This window comes from Lissotriton vulgaris, chromosome 3_1, assembly GCF_964263255.1.
Source record: "Lissotriton vulgaris chromosome 3_1, aLisVul1.2, whole genome shotgun sequence".
In the NCBI taxonomy this organism is placed as follows: domain Eukaryota; kingdom Metazoa; phylum Chordata; class Amphibia; order Caudata; family Salamandridae; genus Lissotriton; species Lissotriton vulgaris.
This window is the reverse complement of record NC_141689.1, coordinates 24,783,863-24,803,973: the sequence shown is the minus strand read 5'-3', so window position 1 is coordinate 24,803,973 and position 20,111 is coordinate 24,783,863. Positions and strand designations below refer to the sequence as shown.

Sequence of the window (20,111 nt, the reverse complement as noted above, 5' to 3'; positions counted from 1 at the left end):
AAATATTTATTTTAACTAATGTACCCTAACGTGCAGTGTACATGCCACAACAAGCAGGAAACACAGTCAGCATAGCAGCTATTCCATAATCATGTAGGGAGATGTCATCATGAAAAGACAATAGAGCCTAACCTCCCTCCCCTTGCTAGGAATCAGTATTTGTATATATTAGAAGATCTCTAGGCTTTGTCAGCAGGCCCCATACCTTAGCCTATAGATGGTAGATCTAGCTCATAGGTTCTGTAAATTGTACGGTTAGGTAAAACCCAAATCTTACCTCCCATATGTGAATCATACGTCATAGATGATGAATAAATTAGAGAAACACATATGACTTTTTATTTACATTTTACAATGTAATTATATGATTAACCAGATGCTTGTTTAAGGAAAACAATGTGATACACATGTTTAATAATTCTGGGCTTCTAATAGTAACAAAGATTTATGTTTCAACTCACAAAAATCACATTTTGTAGATAAATGATAAATACACTTTATTATCCATACTCAGTATTTAATATTTTATATAATTAATGTATGGCTACATTACACACAATCAGGTATGCAAAAGCTGTTACAAAAGGTGGATAGTAAATATAAAAGTATGTGTTAAATATAAAACATCTCTGCACAATCCTCTGTATCATATAAAGACGTTGGCGCCCACTATGCATAGTGAACATGGATCAATCAATCGATCAGGGATTTATAAAGCGCTCTACTCACCCGTGAGGGTCTCAAGGCGCGGAGGTGCAGCTCCAGTTCAGTTGAAGAGCCATGTCTTGAGGTTCTTCCAGAAGGTGTGCAGGGTTGGGGAGCGTCTGATGGTGACTGGGAGCTCCTTCCTGGCTCTGACGTAGGATAAGGTTCTTCTGCCTGCTCTGGTTCTGCGGATGCAGGGGTCTCTGCAAGGGCGAGGTCGGCAGAGCGGAGGTTCCTTTTGGGTACGTGGGTAAGTAGTTTGAAGGTTACTCTCTTCTCGAGAGGGAGCCAGTGGAGGTCTTGTAGGTGTTGGGTCATGTGCTCGTGCCATTTTGTTCTGAGTACGAGCCTGGCTGTGGTGTTCTGGATAGTTGGGAGCTTGTGTAGGAGAGTTTGTTGATTCCGGCATAGAATGCATTGACCTAGTCCAGTCAGCTAGCGATGAGAGCGTGGGTGACTGTTTTTCTGCATTTGGGGGGATCCATTTGGAAATCTTGTGGAGGATGCGGAGGCAGTTGAAACTGGTGGGGGCAATAGAATTGATCTGGTGGGTCATGGTGAGGGCGGAGTCAAGGATGATGCTGAGGTTCTGTGTGTGGTCTGTGGGGGTAGGCAGACTCCCGAGAGTGTGGGGCCAGCAGGTGTTTTCCCAGGCGGAGGCAGAGGGTCCAAGGATGAGGACCTCAGTCTTCACCGAGTTGAGATTTAGGCAGCTGTTTTTCATCCAGGCTGCAACATCCTTCATTCCTCCCTGGAGGCTGATTCTGGTGTCTTTGGGGTTCTTTGTGAGGGAGAGGATGAGCTGGGTGTCATCAGCTTAAGATACTATGCTGAGCCCATGCTGTCTGGCGGTAGTGGCGAGGGGGGCTATTTAGATGTTAAAAAGCATGGGGCTGAGTGATAATCCTTGTAGTACTCTGCAGTTGATATCTGTGGGTTTTCCAGAGAGAAAGGAGCAGATCCAGTTGAGGGTTGTTCCTTGTATCCCAGTGAAGAGTACATCTCCATATTTTAAAGACACTAAGGCTATCCTGAACCTCATTGAATAGATCAACACCACCATCAATGTGGATTTACTGATGGCACTGAAAGTCAAAGCATTATACTCTAACATCCCCCAAGATTCGACCTTAGAGGTGATTGAAAAAACCCTGAGAATAAAAGACTGAGATGTTGCGACTCCCACAGACCATTTGATGACTTGTGCGACTCTTGCTCTCAAAAAAAATTTCTTCCAGTTTGACATCAATTCTTCCTCCAATACTAGGGCACTTTGATGAGCAGTACCTTTGCCCTACGTATGTAATGTTTATATATGCATAATTTGGAAAATACGTTTTTTCTTGATCCATCTAACCCTTTTGGCCTAAGAATTCAACTATGATGGAGAAACAGTGATGATATCCTGCTCATTTGGAAAGGGGACATCATGAACACAGGAAGATTCCCATCTTGGGTAAATATCCTGGACCCTTATCTAAGGTTTGCCAACACCATCTCAACTCAATAACCTATCTTTTTTGGCCTCACAATATTTTTGTAAAAGGGCCGCTTGAAGAGGAAAACATTCCACAAACCGGCAAAACCAAATAGTATTCAGTTATGTGGGAATCATCAAACCCACTCATCTAGGAGTAATCAACCTTTCAGCCAAGTTCTCAGGCTCTGGAGTAATTGCAGTTATATTATCACTTTGGGAAAACAATCTGATGTTTTGGAAAAGAAACGACAGGAGAGTGACGACCCAAGAGGGTCATAAAAATAAGAGAGCTCGCAATAGCCCCCGGGAGGCTATCCTGGCCCAAGCTGCAGAACACCTAACCAGAAACTGACCTGTGTGACTACGTTCACCCCGACATCAGCAGCATCAGAAAAGTGATCAACAAGAGATGGCCTATTTTCAATGTGGGGGAGACCAAAGTTAAGAAAACCTCTTTTTACCTTGAAATGCACTGCAAAAAGAACAGCTAATGGACGGAAAGTTAATATATACAATCATTCACATCCAGTCAACAGATCCGGGTTTAATCCATTGTGTTACAACCCACCATCCCACCCCAGTTTTGACCCACCCACATGCAAAGGAACAGTCCAGCCTGAACCGCCGAGCCAGGTCTTTCCTGGATCAGAAACAAGCATTCAGGGACCAGTTTCGGGATATCGTCCATGAACAGCCAGGCTAGCTTGAATCCAGTAATGCAGAGCGCACAGGACCCACGTCTGAGAATACCCTTCCCACTTAAATAAACAAATGCAAAAACAACAGATGATGGACAGAATGTTGAACAATGCAATCTCTGCACCACTGGATTCAAGATAGCCTGGCTGATTATGGGTGTTACTTAGAAACCTGTGCCAAGATGCGTGTCTCCTGTTGGTATTGCCAAACACAAGTGAGTGCTGTATGATACCTGACCCAATCTCCTTCCACCAGTACTATATTTGTAGATCCCACAAATTAACCCTCAATGTTTTGCATTCCTTTTCTGCCATGTGCACAGAAAATAAATGCATAACTATCACAAACAACAAAGATCAAACAACACACATTTTGTTATAATCTGAGGTGGTTGTATTACATTCTGTGCACAGCTTTCCTGCCCTGCCCAGCCAGTGTGTGATGTCAAGAATCTTGGTGAGTGGAATGAATGTGTGACGGAGAAAGTGAGCCGAACAGAAAGGATGCTGCTCCTGTTGAGGCATTCTATTCAGTAACCTGAAACATCTTCAATAAACCTATAACCTGTTCACCTACATGAACCACAGGACTAATATTTTGCAATATCACAATTAGTCAACATTGTATGGTTCACGTAGTGGAATGGTCTCACAGAACAACAGCCTACCAAAGCAAAATAAGTGGTGAATATGTTTATTTTCTACCACTCATAGACAATATAAATGTGTTCCATAATACAAAAAGGTCATGATGGTTGCCCCCAAAGGAGCGTGCAAAAAATAGAAAAGTAAAATGGATTTAGTGATGAAGAAAAAGAGTGAAATATACAAAGAGCGTGACATAAAAACAATTCAACAATTTTAACAAAGGATCAATACTCATCCTAACATTAAGACCTGACCCTCAATCCATTCAGCGATATTTTCAATATTTTGCAAAACACCTGTATAATTGGTGAATAAAATGTACAAGGAAAGGGAAATTATATTGGTCCAGGTCAATATACTACATTAAGCGTTGATGTTTCGACTCGACTTTGTGGCCACAAGGTGGATTGAGCCTGGGTCGGGCGAGTCTTCATCAGGACTGAAAGGGCAACCATGTATCTTTAAGATGACGCCTGACGTTGATAGAAGAATTCTATGATGATTATTTTTTCGTGAATTCAATTTGTGAGGAGCTGATGTTGAGGTTGTGTTGGCGTGCGATGGAGGCGAGGGGACTCATGTATACGTTGAAGAGGGTGGGGCTGAGTGAAGATCTTTGTGGCACGCCGCAGATGACTTCGGTAGCTTCTGATTTGAATGGTGGAAGGCGGACTCTCTGAGTTCTTCCAGCAAGGAACGAGGTGATCCATTCCAGTGCTTTTCCTTGGATTCCGATGTTTCTGAGGCGTTGTATTAAGGTGCTATGACAAACTATGTCAAAGGCTGCGGAGAGGTCGAGGAGGGTGAGGGCGACTGTGTCTCCGTTGTCTAGCAGAGTTCGGATGTCGTCTGTTGCTGCGATGAGTGCGGTCTCAGTGCTGTGTTTGGCTCGGAAGCCGGACTGAGAGGAGTCGAGGGATTTGTTGGTTTCGAGGAAGGCGGCAAGCTGGTTGTTGGCAGCTTTCTCAATGACTTTGGCCGGGAATGGAAGGAGCGAGATGGGGCGGTAGTTTTTTAGTTCGGTGGGGTCAGCTGTGGGTTTCTTCAGAAGGGCGCTGAGTTCGGCATGTTTCCAACTTTCCGGGAAGGTGGCGGAGTTGAGGGAGCAGTTGATGACGTCTCGGAGGTGCGGTGCTATAATTGAGTCTGCTTTGTTAAAGATGTGGTGAGGGCATGGGTCTGTGGGGGATCCTGAGTGGATAGAGTTCATCAGGCGGATTGTGTCCTCAGTGGAGATTGGGTTCCAGTCATTGAGGATGTTCAAGGGGGGTGGGGGTCCTGCAGAGGGTAGGGTGGGTTGGTCTTCGGGTCGGTTGTCAAAGCTGTTGTGGATGTCTGCAATCTTGTTGTGGAAGAATGAGGCTAGGGATTCGCAGAGGGCTTGGGAGGGGGTGATGTCGTTGGAGTTGGCTGAGGGGTTGGTAAATTCCTTGACGATGTTGAATAATTCCTTGTTGTTGTGGGCGTTGCTGTCTAGTCGGTCCATGAAAGCTGCTTTCTTGGCATTCCGGATCAGTTGGTGGTGTACACGGGTGGCGTTTTTGAAGGTGTCCTTGGTGCTGGTGTTTGGGTCTTTTTTCCAGGCCTTCTCAAGGGAGCGACAGAGTTTCTTGGATTTCTTAAGATCATCGTTGAACCAGGAGGCCTTCTTGCTGCCTAGTTTGATTTGACATTTTTTCAACGGTGCTAGGATGTCGGCGCTGTTGGATAGCCATTGGGTGAGGTTAATGGCTGCTTGGTCGGGGTTTGAGGAGTGGACGGGGGGGTTTTGAAGAAGCGATGAGGAGATCTGGTCAATGGTGATTTTGTTCCAGTTTCTTTGCAGAGTGGGTTGAGGATGGTTGTTGGAAGTGGTCTTGTTGTAGGTAAAGTGAACGCAGCTGTGATCCGTCCAAAGGAGAGCTGTGGTGTGGCTGAAGGAGATATGTTTGCTGGAGGTGAAGATAGGGTCGAGTGTGTGACCTGCGATGTGGGTGGGGGTAGTAACAAGTTGTTTAAGTCCGAGGTTGGCGAGGTTGTCCAGAAGGGTGGTGGTGTTGCGGTCGTTGTTATTTTCAAGGTGAAAGTTGAGGTCTCCCAAAAGAATGTAATCCTCGGAGGGGAGGGCGTGTGGGGTGATGAAGTCCTTGATGTCCTCACTGAATTGTGCACGGGGTCCTGGTGGCCTGTAGAGGAGGGTGCCTCTGTGCGTGTGGTCGTAACCTTCATAGGAAAGAAAAGGAAGGTTACGGTCACACAAACTTCTCTTATGGTCTCATGATGCAGGATTTCCCAGACCTGTAAGCATCACGGTTTGTATCAGCTTGATACTCCTGCACCTTCACTCCCACACCCAGCCACGAGGGCGCCACCATGACCGGTGGTACCTACGCGATCCTGGACCAGGGCTAGGGTGCGCCTGCTGCACCCCAGCCCTGGTCCCCGCTCCAGTCCGCAACCCAGCAATGACTGCCCGCCCCTGTGCACCTAGGCCTCAATGCTCACCTGCCGCCACCTGCGTGTCTCCAAGAAGGCCCACCACATGCCGGTGCAACCTCCTCAGCCAATCACTGGATTCCACGCCATAGGCCCCCAGCGCACCCTGCTGCACTGCGCTGCGGAGCCATGTCTGTGAAGCCTGCTGCCTTCAGCGTACACTGCGGTCCAGCTGGGCTGACAATTCAAATGGAATCTTGATTGGCAGGATGGTGTAGCAAAGCCTACACAACATTGCCGGCTTCACACCTGCTTTGCACTTCTGGTGCCCCTACCTCAGTGCACTGCAAGTTAACCGTCCCGTTATGGTAGGCCTGTGCCGGCCAAAGTACCTCGGATGCCATCAACTCTGTGCACTGCAAGTTACTGTCCCATGGTGGTAGGCCCATGCTGGCCAAAGTTCCTTGGCTGCCACCAACTCTGTGCACCATAAGTCATAGGCCCCTAGTGATTGAGTCTTGTGGTGCGGACACCATCATGTCACCTCCCGCTGTAGGGAATATGATGTGGTAGGGCCCTAGGACCTCATGCATAAATAATGACCACACAGACAAACTCAGATAGATATGGAAATAGTCTTGAGCATGTGCGCCTGGCCCCTTTTCATGGCAGGATCACAATTTCTGTGATGCCTGTGCTGGATGGGTGTGGGTGTAAACTAGCCCTTAGGGAGTGGCTGTGGCATGCTGACAACTAGACCTATGATCAGCAGATCGCTACAGGGAAGACCTGGGACATATAACGTTATCATCCCCCCTTGTAAGTGTAAGCGGGGTTGGCTGGCCTGGCCTATGCCAGTCCAGCGTAGGGGTGTGAACAATGACCCCGGGGCTCAGGGCGTGGTTCAGTTCTGGACTGGACACGAAAGTAACTAATGCTTATGTGTCTGTTGTAGTGTCGGCGCCACCCGGACGGCAATCTGTAATGTTGCACCCTGTGACTAAAGTACTACAGCATGAGCAACATGGACATAAGAGGGAATCACTGACCCTACATGTATCCACATTTTCATACTTGAATGATCACAGACATGACATATCTGTGTGAATTGAAATGTTTAATGCACATTCAGTGGAGTGTTTTAGCTGGAGCAGTACAGGGCTGTGCAAACCCCACTTGACATTGTCGGCCTGTGGAGGGCCAGCCAGAGTCCTTCAGGGAATGACAAGTATATCGAAAGAGGAAGAGTTCAGTCCGCAGTCTGATAGCTGTGTCTTGGTGACCAAACAGAATTTGGAAGTCCATATCGAGGTCCAAGGTGAGTGTCACAGAGTGTATCGGGGGACAGTGGAAGGTGATGATGCAGAGGGCAGAACCAAGCAGAAACAGGCTATATGGTGCAGATGAATGCTACTGGCTCCTTCTTACCACTAAGGCAGATTTATCCACATCTTCGTCCTCTGATGTCTCATGTGCCTCACATTTGGGCAGAGGTGGAATATCTGCCGCACTGTGTGGCACTGACACATCAGGGGGCAGAGATGTGGATGTAGATGTAGAAGCAGCAGTATTCATTGGTGCCATGCCTTGTGGCAGAAATGTCCTGATGAGGATCTGCAGGGCATGGAAGGTCCCAGCCCCATCTCCCTGGTGTGCAGCCATGGCAGCCATTCTTTCCACCTGCCTCTGCTCCGTGTTCTCCATGGCCCTCCGCATGTGTCCCAACTCCTGGATGGGATCGCTAGAGCCACTCTGACTAGACAGTTGTTCTTGTCTCAGAGTCATGACTCCAACAATGTCATCCATGGATCATTCGAGAGCATGGAGTGGACAGTGGGTGTCCGTTAGGGACTGTAAGCGGTCTCTGATAGGACTTTTTTTTTCAAAAACATTTATTGTTATCCGCACAAGGAACACAGCTGTTTGTCTGCAACCCTGGGGCCAGCAGCATGTAAGAAAATTGTGTTTCCTGTAAGAACACAGCCTTTGAGCCGACATCCCAGGGGCCAGGCTGCGGATCAGGATTTCTAATGCGCATGCTAATCAATTTGTGCTCGATATGGATGATGTTAAGTGTCTTTTACAATATAGAATGCATATTTCCAAAACTAGTGAACTACCCACGTCCCCCCTGCATATCACAAAATTAGTATACCTAGATTAAGTCTGGATTTGCCCACCCAAGAGTACTTGCCATATGTCTCAGCCATCCTCAACTACAGATGCCCACCCCACATCACGCACAAGGAGCCATATTTGGAATCAAATCAAACATTACCTGGTAAGTACCACATCCATATGGTTGCCCCCTGAGACCTACTCACTATAATAATCTGCTCGAAGGTCAGAGCCCCCCTGTCCCAACCAAGTTACGAAAGGTTCCCACACATCCAAAGTCCTAGAGCCACTGGGCAAAAGTTCCCAATAGGTCGACAATTGGTCTTTGCAATATATGACTGCATTTATCCAACCCGCTATGGTAGTCCAGATGACTTTTCACAAAGTCTATGTGAAGAAGTCTCCTTATACTTCGAAAATAAAATAGAATCCATCTATGATAAAATTCTAGTATCCCAAACAAATAGTGATACTCTGACCGTTTCCTCCCCTAACGAAAACATCAACCTCACGCTGACTACATTCCCTCCTATCAACACTGAAGAGCTGCATACATTAATGACCCTAGTAAAATCTGGGTCGCCGGATGACCTTATCCCTGTTAAAACCTTAACCTCCCTCAGTACCCTGTTAGCCCCTCACATTCAGGATGTAATTAACCAGTCTCTTAAAGAGGGAAAAGTACCAACTGAATGGAAAAGAGCGGTGGTGAACCCCATCCGCAAGAACGCGGCTCTCCCGTGGACGGAGCTTTCCAACCTCCGGCCCATCTCCCTCCTGCCTTATTTCAGCAAGCTGGCCGAGAAACATGTCAACGCACACCTGTCTAATTACATCGAGGCAGCAGGCGGCCTAGACCACTCACAATCTGGTTTTAGGCCCAACCATAGCACCGAATCAGCCCTCCTGTCGGTGACAGATAGCATCAGAATGTCACTTGACAGGGGGAGCTCAGTGATTATGGTGCTATTGGATTTGTCCGCTGCCTTCGACACGGTGTCGCATAAAATCCTTCTCGACCGCCTGAAGGGAGTGGGAGTAAAAGGGACCGCCCTTGCGTGGCTTGAAAGCTTTCTTGAAGACAGACAACAAGGTGTCAAATTAGGCTCCCATAAATCTGTCTGCAGGAAGCTTACCAAAGGTGTGCCACAGGGCTCATGCTTGAGCCCCACGTTATTCAACGTATATGTGGCCCCTTTGGCGGAGATTATAAGATCTTATGGGTTCTCCCCAATCTCTTACGCTGACGATACTCAGCTGTTGTTTCCCTTCCAAACTATCACACCTGCAATCATGCAATCCTTTCAAAATGGCATGAGAGCTGTGGCAGGTTGGATGGCCCAGAACTTCCTCCAATGCAATGTGACTAAAACGGAAGTCATGTTGTTTGTAGGGGCCACCCTGCTCTGGTCTCTGGATTGGTGGCCACTTGAGCTAGGACCTGTCCCAGCGCCCAAACAGACCATCAAAAACCTGGGAGTACGCCTAGACCAAACCCTGATTCTAAAAGATCATGTCAGCCAAGTTACGAGAACGTGTTTCCGAACAATTGGTCTTCTACGGCGTATCTTCCCTTTCCTGCCAAATACCCACAGGAAAACGCTGGTACAGGCACTAGTCCTTGGGCGGGTAGACTATTGTAATGGTCTACTCATCTCTGCCAACCATGAACAACTACGCAGACTGCAGGTGGTGCAGAACACCGCGGCAAGACTCATCCTGAATGCCCCCCCCGTACCCCATCCCGCCCTCTCCTTTCCCACCTTCACTGGCTTCCAGTGCAACAACGGGTAAATTTCAAACTCTGCTGCATTATGCACAAGTGCATCTATGGGTCTGGTCCCAAATACCTAAAAGATATTTTTTCCCTACTCTCCCGGACGTGCTCTGCGATCCAGCAACATTATGTTGCTGCATGTACCCAAAGTTACCAGAGCGAGACAAGGTGGCCGAGCACCCTCTCTTAAAGGCCCCTTGCTGTGGAATTCCCTTCCACCTCAGCTGAGACAAATCTCTAACCTCTTTTCCTTTAGGAATAAACTAAAAACATACCTGTTCACACAGGACTAATTTTTCTTTTTTCCTCTGCCCTTCGGTCATCCCCTCAATAAAGCTTGTCTGAATCATACAGTAGCTACGCGCGGAGATACCCCTTCGGGGCTGATTCATGCATGCTATAAGAATATAAATAAATAAACAAATAAATAGGTGGATTTGATTTCTTCCAGTGCAACGCTACCTGGTGCTTGGCAAGCAGCAGTAACATGGATGCCAACTTGCAGGAAGCTCTATGCACATCCAGGACAAATGCCAAAGTGCCACAAGCGGAGTAACCTGCAACTGTGTGCCGATAATGTGTCCAATGTGTCCAATAATGTCGGACCAGTAGTGCGCTATCCGACTGTAGAGCCAAGTCAAATGGAGGAACGATGCCTCCCGCCCTCCGCATCTCCAACAATTTGCATCCTGCTGTAGTCCCATACGATGTAGCTGTATAGGTGTGCGATAAGTTCTATGCAGGTAATTAAAGTGTATGAGTCGTACCATATAGTTTGGTGAGAGAAGTTCCAATTGAGAACAGCAGAACTGCCACTGTTTGTCCGTGATTGTAATATCTGCTTCCCTTTCCCACTCACCTTAGATGTACTTAAAATGATGGGGGATGTCTCTTCTGTTAGGTTATAAATTTGTGTTGTCAATTTCCGAGGGGAATTATTTGATAAAATGTTTTCCAGCGCAGGTAGTGGGTCTGGAGCACATGGGAACCCAGCATATCTCGCCCTACACACCGCCCTGGGCTCGTAGAAGAACAGCATATAAGATGCAGAGGGTGTATCTGGGTCACACATCTTTTGAAGAGACAAGAACTCGGCATCTGGGTATAGGTCCTGTCTCACCATTAAACCATGCCCCGTTGCATGTTCAGTGACCGCCTTGTCCGTTAACGGACCAATTAGCTGATTAACTCCCAGCGGCATAGATGGGGCATTAAGTTCTTTGTAGCCCGCCCGCTTTGCTATATTTCTCCATGCCCAACGTGTAGTTTTTACCGTATTTATGTCCGAGTGAGATTGTATATATATGGGTGGTAAACTGCTGTATTCAGTGGAGTGGGCGCAGTTATATCTAATTCTAAGGCCACATGTGTCTGGTACGGGGTTGGGTGTTGCCAGTAGTTCAAGTACTGTGCTTGTGTACTGTAGGTGTAATGTTCAAAGTCTGGAGCCCCTAGACCACCCTGAGAAAATGGGAGAGTCAGTAGCTTCCAGTATAGTCAGGGTTGTCTACCCGCCCAGACTAATTTGATGATCCCTGTTCAAAGTCGTTTAAAGAAGTTAGTGTTTAGTGGCAGGGGTATATTTACAAATAAATATAATAGTTTGGGTTGATGACCATTTTTGTAATTGCAATACGTCCCGTTAGGTTGGTATATGTTATTTGAATTTGTTTCATAAATATATAGCTAAATTCCATTTTGGACATTATGGCGAAGAGGAACTTCCAATCAAGAGAATCGAACAGTTTAGTTGCGTCCAATAACGCTGCTACTGCCTGGACATGTGGGGCAACGTGTGTAGCAGTCCGAATATCACTCTTAGATTGTATGACGTAGACCTACCCGGTATAAACCAGTATTGATCAGGCAGCGCAATCTGTGGGAGCATGGGCTGTAATCTATTAGCTAGGAGCTTAGCGTATATTTTAGCGTCCAGGTTAATCAACAATAAGGGGCAATAGGAATCTGGCTTAGTGGGATCCTTATCAGGTTTCAACAGGGTGATTATTGTGGCCTCTCTAAGGGTAGGAGGGAGCATGCCAGTTTCTATCGCCTCCACGTATTCCTGAAGTAAACGAGGGGCCACAATATCTACTTATTCCTTATAGAAGGTCGCATTAAGTCCGTGCTCCACTGGAGACTTGTCGGCTGGCATACCAGATATCTCCTGTTTCACGTCATCTACTGTGATGGGAAGTTCCATGTATTCTCTAGCACCATTAGTAAACCATGACAATGCTATGGTATCTAGATAGTTAGATATATCTGCTTGTGACGGGTTGGTGTGGGATGTATACAGTGACTGATAGAAATTGGTCATAGTTTGAAGAACACCCTGTGGGGTTCTGACTACCTCCCCAGCACCCGTGTGAAGCTCAGTAATGAATTATGCTCACCTCAGAGCGCGCAATAGATTAGCTGGTGTTTTCTCTGCCCGGTCCCCCCTCACCTTACTGCCTGGCCTGAGCATATTTGTGTAGGTATGCTGTTCCCCTCTCCGCCTGCTCCTGAAATTCAGTCAGCTTTGCCCGAAGTGTTGCCTGAGTGGTAGTGGATTAGTGTTCTTGGTTTTAACTTTCTAGGTCTTTAATATCTCCTTACAAGTTTTGTAGTGTGTTTCGTACAGCTTTTAGCACCCCCGTCTTTAGAGCCGTGCAGTGTCCCCCAGTGACCACCTTAAAAGCCTCCCACAGTGTCCCAGGCAATTGGACTGATCCTTTGTTTACCTCGAAATATTCAGTAAGTTTCTCCCTGAGTTCTTTGTGAAAGACCTGGTCTAGCAGAGACTTTGACAGGAATCTCCAGCTAAATGGTTGCACGTATTGCGGTGGAATTTGCAGTTTTATCTGAGTGGGTGCATGGTCTGAAAATGTGCGAGGAAGGTGTGAAGAATCTGTGACCCAATATTAAAGAAAATTAAAAACTATGGTCTGCAATGCATTCCTGTTAAAACTCCAGTGATGAAGACAATCAGAACCCTACACTAAGCATTTGCATGTGCTGTCCTTAGTAGGTAAGATGTCTTGCATCTGACCACATTAAAAAAACTGCACACGTTTCCCAGGTTACCTCGTTTTATCGTTTAGAAATGCTTTGCAAATAACCAGAGGTGAAAACAGATATTTTACCTAAAATATCTTGACACAAAATTTTTTGATTAGAATCTATTTTTTGTTAAATATTTCATAATATTTCATAATTGTTTTTGAAGATTGGGTTTGCTATTAAAATATTTTTACTTCATACGGACCAGTGATATTTTGTTGTATGTTTACTTTATATTAAAATATTGTCTTTCTCTCATAGCCCATTTAAGAGTGTGTTGAAGGTTTTCACTAGCTCTCTCTATATTTTGTTCTCATTTACAGATTAGTTTTGGGGCTATGGATCCCATTTTTAGTAACAAATTGAGATTCCCATCCTTTTACCGGACTGTTCCTGATGAATTCTCCCAGCTGGAAGGTATTTCTCAGTTGTTAAATTATTTTTCCTGGAGCTGGGTTGGCATTCTTGTTCCAGAGAATGACAGCGGTGAGAGAGCTTTGCGACAACTGATGGCGTTGATCATCGAGAGCGGAGGATGTGTTGAGTTCTTTTATATGTTACCGGTTGCAGTTACAGGAGTGAATAGCGACAGACTGACGCTGATCGCAAGGGCTCTCAAGAGGTTCACCGCTCAGGTCATCATTCTGTATGACACCGGAACAGTAATGGCACACTTTTTTGATGTTGCTCTTTGGAACCATGTGCCTCAGAAAGTTTGGATTGTATCAGGGGAAGCCCTTATTGAGAACTTATATACATTAACAGGTGCCTGGAAAACATTTAATAAAATCATAAAATTTTCAATCAAGAAAGGGGAAATCATTGGATTCACGGATGTTCTTCGTGGTATCAATCCTGACATGTTTCCAGAGTATGGTCCCTTAGATGTCCTCTGGGAAATGTTTTTTGAATGTATACCAGCTGGAAGAGGGAATAAGAGTGGGTTTAATTACCCTTTTTGTTCAGGAAATGAAACTTTGCAAGGTGTTGATGTGGCTGAATATGATGTTGTGAACTTCAGACAAACATTTAGTGTATACACAGCTGTCTATGCTCTAGTACACGCTTTACATGAGAAGCTTGAATCAACCTCCAAGGAAGGAACAGCTGGTTCTGTTGGCAGCTTCCATCAGGATCTCAAGCCCTGGAAGGTAAGGGATGTTTGCAAACATCTGCAATGCCATATGTGTCTCCTACCACAAAAACACTGAACCCCTGGCCATCACTTTTTAATAGTAGATTCATGTATTTAATTTTATATAGATTTTAAATATATCTGTTGAGAATTTGCTGCATGGAGTAAAGCATTCTTTGGGTGTTCAGTTGAAGGAACGGTTAAATACTGGCAGATCAAACCTATAATGATATGAGCTACACCCGGCATGATATGTCATATTATCTTCAATAGAATGGTGTTAGAAAATATACTACATAGTGTATAATCCCATATATGGATTTCACTAGGGCTTGACGAAACGACGAAACTGGAGTAATTCTATTTAGCTCAATCACTCGCAATTATCATAATTATGCGTAATTACACAAGAAGCATAATCCAGCATTTAGCACTATTTTATTGTAGATACACCCTTGTGTCCAAACTGGGCCTGAGGATAGATTTTGCACTAAGACAATAGCTCTAAATGGTACAGGCAATGCAAAGCCACCAGATGTTTTGCTCTCTATAAGATCCTTGTTCCTGCGCTCCTGCAATAGTAATCTTGCCCCAAATTACTCCTAATTACTCGAGCTGGAGTAAATGTGTAACATCAGTAATTTTGCATTTCAAGAGTAATGTGTAATTTCTGAAATTACTCTGATTACTCCAGCATAGTTACATTTGCACAGGCCTAATTTTTACCCTTGTTGTACTTTGTGTTGGCTTGTCTCTCTAGTGTCCTTCTGTAATGCAACTCAGACTGGGTTCAACAGATCATGTGAATCCTCTCACAACCTCCTTCTAGTTGTTGCACACGTCTGCTACTAATAGTTTGCTTTTCATTTTCATTTTTTAGTGAAAACGCTGCCATGCATGTCACATTTTATCATTAAATAGACTTTTTTAAATCTTTATTTCCTTTCTTAGGGTACTCATGCTTTGCCAAATATGTTCCTCACATTGTATGGAATAATCCGGAAATAAATCTGCAGTTTGTAAGTGTTGTGCAGTAGGACACAGACTGATAAAAAACTACAGGTGAAATTTCAGATTGCACTCAAGGAATACTTTTCTTTGTAGTTTTAAATATTTTTGGAAATCAAAATGGCAGCTGAGACTTCAAAATGTTTGTTTTGATTAATTATGATCCTATCAGTTTTCTTGATCTCTTAACCTTGAAGCATCGACACCTCTAGCTGTATGATATTCTTCATATTTTTAAAACAATGTGTTAGGCATTTCTGAAAAACAACACCCAGGGGAGTCCAAGGAGCTGTCATCTGCATGGATCCACCAATGTTTTCCTATACAGATTGCCCTGCAAACCTCAAATTCAGATTAAAAAAATCTAATTTTTCTCCTATTTCTGTGAGGGATCACCGCGCCTACACAAATTGTCTACCACCTAGCGTTCCTCTCAGTTTTCACATTAAAATGGTACCTTACTTGTGTAAGTGGGCGAAGAGATAGTGACAGGGAAGGGCAAAAATTATTGATATTGAGGGGATAGTACAGTGTCCTCCAAGCACTATATTTTTATATTTGTTTTAAGCTGGCTCTGTATTGGACAACCACACAAGGGAGGTATCATTTTGATCAATAGGCGAAGGGGTACACTGAATGTTAGGAAATTTGTACTGGCATCAGTGATCTCACAACGGTTCCACACAGAAATGTCCGGAAAATATTACATTTTATCTAAACATGAGGTTTGGTGTAAAAAAAGCACTGGGGGATCCACACAAGCAACACAGATTCTTCGTGCACACCCAGGCACAGCCAGTGGGTTGAATGAGTGGCGGCATTGGCGAAGGGGGTAGGCATAGGTGTCACAGGCGGGAAAAATAAAAAATTAAAATATAAATCGTATCTGCAGATGACCGTGCCATGCTCTTCTCTTCTTCTTCAGGCAGCACAGGCTCCCAGATGTCTTGTGGTCCTGAATCCTGAAGCAGCACTCACACATGAGAGCAGAATTAGGATTGGCCTGAACACCCTTAATTGGCTCTCCAGGATAAATTGTGAGTCTGTGCCTGCTCTCAGCTGCATTGCTGGGTTGAAGAGAGCTTTCACTGCACTTGATGATTTGGCCAACCTGAGACAGCAGGCCTAATAGCTATGGACATTGATGTGAGTGCATTTATTTATTTATTTATTTATTTGCTTGTAAAGTGCCTGAGTCAATTCCCGAAGGGATATCTCTGCGCTGTTGCTTGCTATTTAGGGAAGATTACTTTGTGAGTTGAAGCTGAAGAGGGAGGATGGAAAACTATGGCCTGGTGAAGAGGTAAGTTTTCAATTTTTTCCTGAATAATACTAAATTCCTGATCTGTTTCAGTTCGGTGGGTAGGGAGTTCCAGAGTATGGGTCCTCTGTAAGACAGGGCTCGGCCTCCCTGTCTAGCTCTTCTTATCTTTGGGACCTGTAGCAGCAGATGGTTACTAGAGCGAAGTGCGCGTCTTGGGATGTATGGTACAAATTTTTCTCTTAGATATTTGGGGCTGGTACCATACAAGCATCTGTGTATAATGTTACAGATTTTAAATTTGATGCGCTGCTTTACAGGAAGCCAGTGAAGTTGGCGAAGTAAAGGGCGGGATGGCGTCCTGGGGGGGGCATTGAGGGCCAGTCTAGCTGCTGTATTTTGGACAACCTGGAGTTTATCTAGCTGTTCTTCATTCGCCGATAGGGATAGTCCATTGCAGTAGTCCATTCTGCCTATTATTAGAGTTTGGATAAGGGTCTTTCTGTGGTTGTCTGGCAGAAATGGAAAGACACGTCTTAACAGCCCCACCACATGGAGGCAGGCACCTGCCACTTGAGTGGTGTGTTCTTTAAGCAGGAGCGCCTGGTCTAGCTTGACGCCAAGGTTTTTCGCTATAGGTTTAGGGTTAGGGACAGGGCCTAGCTCCAGAGGCCACCATTCTGGTGACCAGAGAAGAGTCGCCCCTCCAAACAACATGACCTCGGTTTTGGTCACGTTGCATTGAAGAAAATTTTTAGCCATCCAGTGTGCTACCGTTCTCATCCCATTAGCAAATGATGATAGAATTGCAGGCGTGAGAGTTGGAAAGGGAAACAGAAGTTGGGTGTCATCAGCGTATGACACCAGAGTGAATCCGAAGGATCTTATCATATTTGCTAAGGGGGCCACATAAATGTTAAAAAGCGTAGGGCTAAGGCATGAGCCCTGTGGTACACCCTTAGTTAGCACTCTTGATGGAGAAGAGTGAGAGCCCAGTCTGACCCCTTGGGTGCGGCCGGAAAGAAAGCTTTGCAGCCATGAGAGAGCCGTACCTCCTACTCCCGCATCACTCAGTCTTTCGAGGAGAAGTTCATGTGATACCGTGTCGAAAGCAGCGGATAAATCTAACAGCACTAGAATCACGGATTCCCCCCTGTCCAGTGACATCCTGATGTTGTCGGTCACGGAGAGGAGGGCTGACTCAGTGCTGTGATTAGGCCTAAAACCAGATTGGGATGGGTCCAGGCCTTCCGCTGCTTCGATATATTTCGACAGGTGTGTGTTGACATGCTTCTCTGTGAGTTTACTGAGGTAGGGTAGGAGGGAGATGGGTCTGAGGTTTGAAAGGTCAGACCAAGGTAGTGTGGTATTTTTCCGAATAGGATTGACTACTGCTTGTTTCCATTTAGTAGGTACCTCTCCTTCACTCAGGGATTGATTTATGATAGCTTGTATGGATGGATCTAAGAGGGAGTTTAAAGGGGCCATCATTTTCGCTGGTATGAGATCATTAGGGGAGCCGGATTTTATGTGGTTAGTTAGGGGAGGGAGATCGGTGTTGGACACTGGGGGAAAGGAAAGTAAGGATGATGATGATTTTTTTTGTTGCGGTGCCAAGGGGACAGGGTTTCCACAGTTGGTACTGGTGGTTTTCAGGATTTTATCATAAATCGTGTTGATTTTGCTCTCAAAAAACAGGGATATCTCATTACACAGTGGTAATGAAAAATCATCTGAGCTTACACATGCTGTGGGTTTTACGAAGGACTCCAGTATTTTGTATAGTTCCTTCGAGGAATTACCTGCCTCTGACAGTTGCTGGGCCAGACAGTTTTTCCGAGCCTTTCTAATGTTTTTATAATATTTCGATTGGGCTTCTAAATAGGCCTTCTTATCCTCTGCTAGGTGCAACCTCCTCCATTTTTTTTCCAGTCTTCTGCACCCTTGCTTCTCAGTTCTTAGTATTTCTGTGTACCATTTCTCCTTTTTGTGGGTGGGGAATTGTTTGTGAAGTTTTAGCGGAGCTAGTTTGTCTATTGCTTTAATTAGAGAGTCATTGAATTTTGCGAGCATGTCTTCTACCTTATCTGTTTCCTGGACTATGGGTATTTTCCAGGTCGTCTGTAGTCCTTCTATAGTGATTTTATGCCACTGATGTCGCCAAATTGGAGGAAGATTTTTGTTTGATGTCTTTTTGTGTGATATGGGAAGGTTAAATTCTAGCAGGTAGTGGTCTGTCCAGTTCAGTTGAGAAATATTTTTGCAGGGCAGGGTGGGACTGTTTGAGAAAAGTAAGTCTAGAAGGTGTCCCCCTTCATGGGTGGGGTCGAATTTGTGAAGTTGAAGCCCTATTGTAGACATATCTGCAAGCAAAGCTTTAGTTTCTGTAAGTTCCAGATTGTCTGCGTGAATATTAAAATCGCCTAGGAGAACAAAGTTTTCTCTGGCTCTGAGGTAAGGGGCTAATAATTCCATGAGAGAGAGGGAGAATCCAGCGCATGGTCCAGGTGGACGGTATATGAGTGCACCTTTCATGGCTATTATGGTAGATAGATTAATACGGAAGGTTATGATTTCCAGGGTAGGGCTACATTTTTCCTCAAGGATGGTGACTTTCAGATGTTCCTTAAAAATAATAGCTAGCCCGCCTCCTGTCTTAATAGGTCGATCCATATGTAAAAACTTGTTCCCTGGGGGAATTGCTATTGTAATAGCGGGCGTTGTATGGGGTTTCAGCCAAGTTTCTGTGAGAAAACATAGATCTGGCTGATATGTATGTAGTAAGTCCCATATCTGAAGCTGGTGTTTGGGCATTGATCGTACGTTTAGCAGGATACATTGTAGTCTACCTGCATGTTTTCTTGCCTCGAGTATCTTGAGGTCTGGGCAGGGATGGATAGTGGCTTGAAAGTGACATTTTTTGCAAGAGAAAGGGCCTTCGGGGAAGGGCCAGTTCTCATTAGTGCAACATGGGGAGTGAACAGGTTTCAAAGCCAACAGATCTGGGGCAGAATACCTGATTGTTTTCTGTCGGTTGTTTTTGTTGGGCATGGCCCCTGGCACCTGGCGCCGTTCTGGCGCGGACGGGCGCAGACGGGCAGGTCTTTGGCTTGTCTTCGGCACCGTCAAAGGCGCCCCGCTGCGCGCAGTCGCTGCGCGCCAGATCCGACAAGGGGCTAAATAGCCCTCAGAAGTGAGCAGCTAGAACGCTGACTGCTCGACTTCCTGTGTGTGTCTGGCTCTTGCCTGCCCCGCCCTCCGCACTACGGTATTGGCTACCGAGTCGGACCGGGGCGGGCAGGCTGGAATATCGAGCACAGACTGCTGCCTAATGCGGTGTAACCCTTAGCAGAGTGCAGATGGCAACACAGGTGAAATGCTGTTGGAAATAATACTCAATCCCTACAGCTATCTGCTGCTAGAGCAAAGTGCAATGTGCTGAGGTATTTTTAAAAATGGTTTCTAAAATTATTAATCAATTTTAAAACTTGCGCGTTTAAAAACGTAAATACAGTTCAGCATTAATTCTACAGAGCATCCGCTCTAAATAGCTAGCAGGCGCCAATCGGGGTCAGGAGAAGCTGCCACCGTCGTCCCTTACCGCAATGGTTGATGCCTCCTCGCCGCCTAAATAGCCCTCAGAAGTGAGCAGCTAGAACACTGACTGCTCGACTTCCTGTGTGTGTCTGGCTCTTGCCTGCCCCGCCCTCCGCACTACGGTATTGGCTACCGAGTCGGACCGGGGCGGGCAGGCTGGAATATCGAGCACAGACTGCTGCCTAATGCGGTGTAACCCTTAGCAGAGTGCAGATGGCAACACA

General features: G+C 45.5%; 1 protein-coding gene across 1 annotated transcript in view; it reads left to right on the top strand.

Moving 5' to 3' along the window:
* Positions 1 to 20,111, top strand: part of LOC147725846 (vomeronasal type-2 receptor 26-like) — a 632,864-nt gene that overhangs the window by 443,585 nt on the left and 169,168 nt on the right. Inside the window, exon 3 of the mRNA XM_086962802.1 lies at positions 13,210 to 14,037. Within this exon, the coding sequence (XP_086818928.1) occupies positions 13,210 to 14,037 (828 nt within the window). The remainder of the gene's footprint in view (positions 1 to 13,209; positions 14,038 to 20,111) is intronic.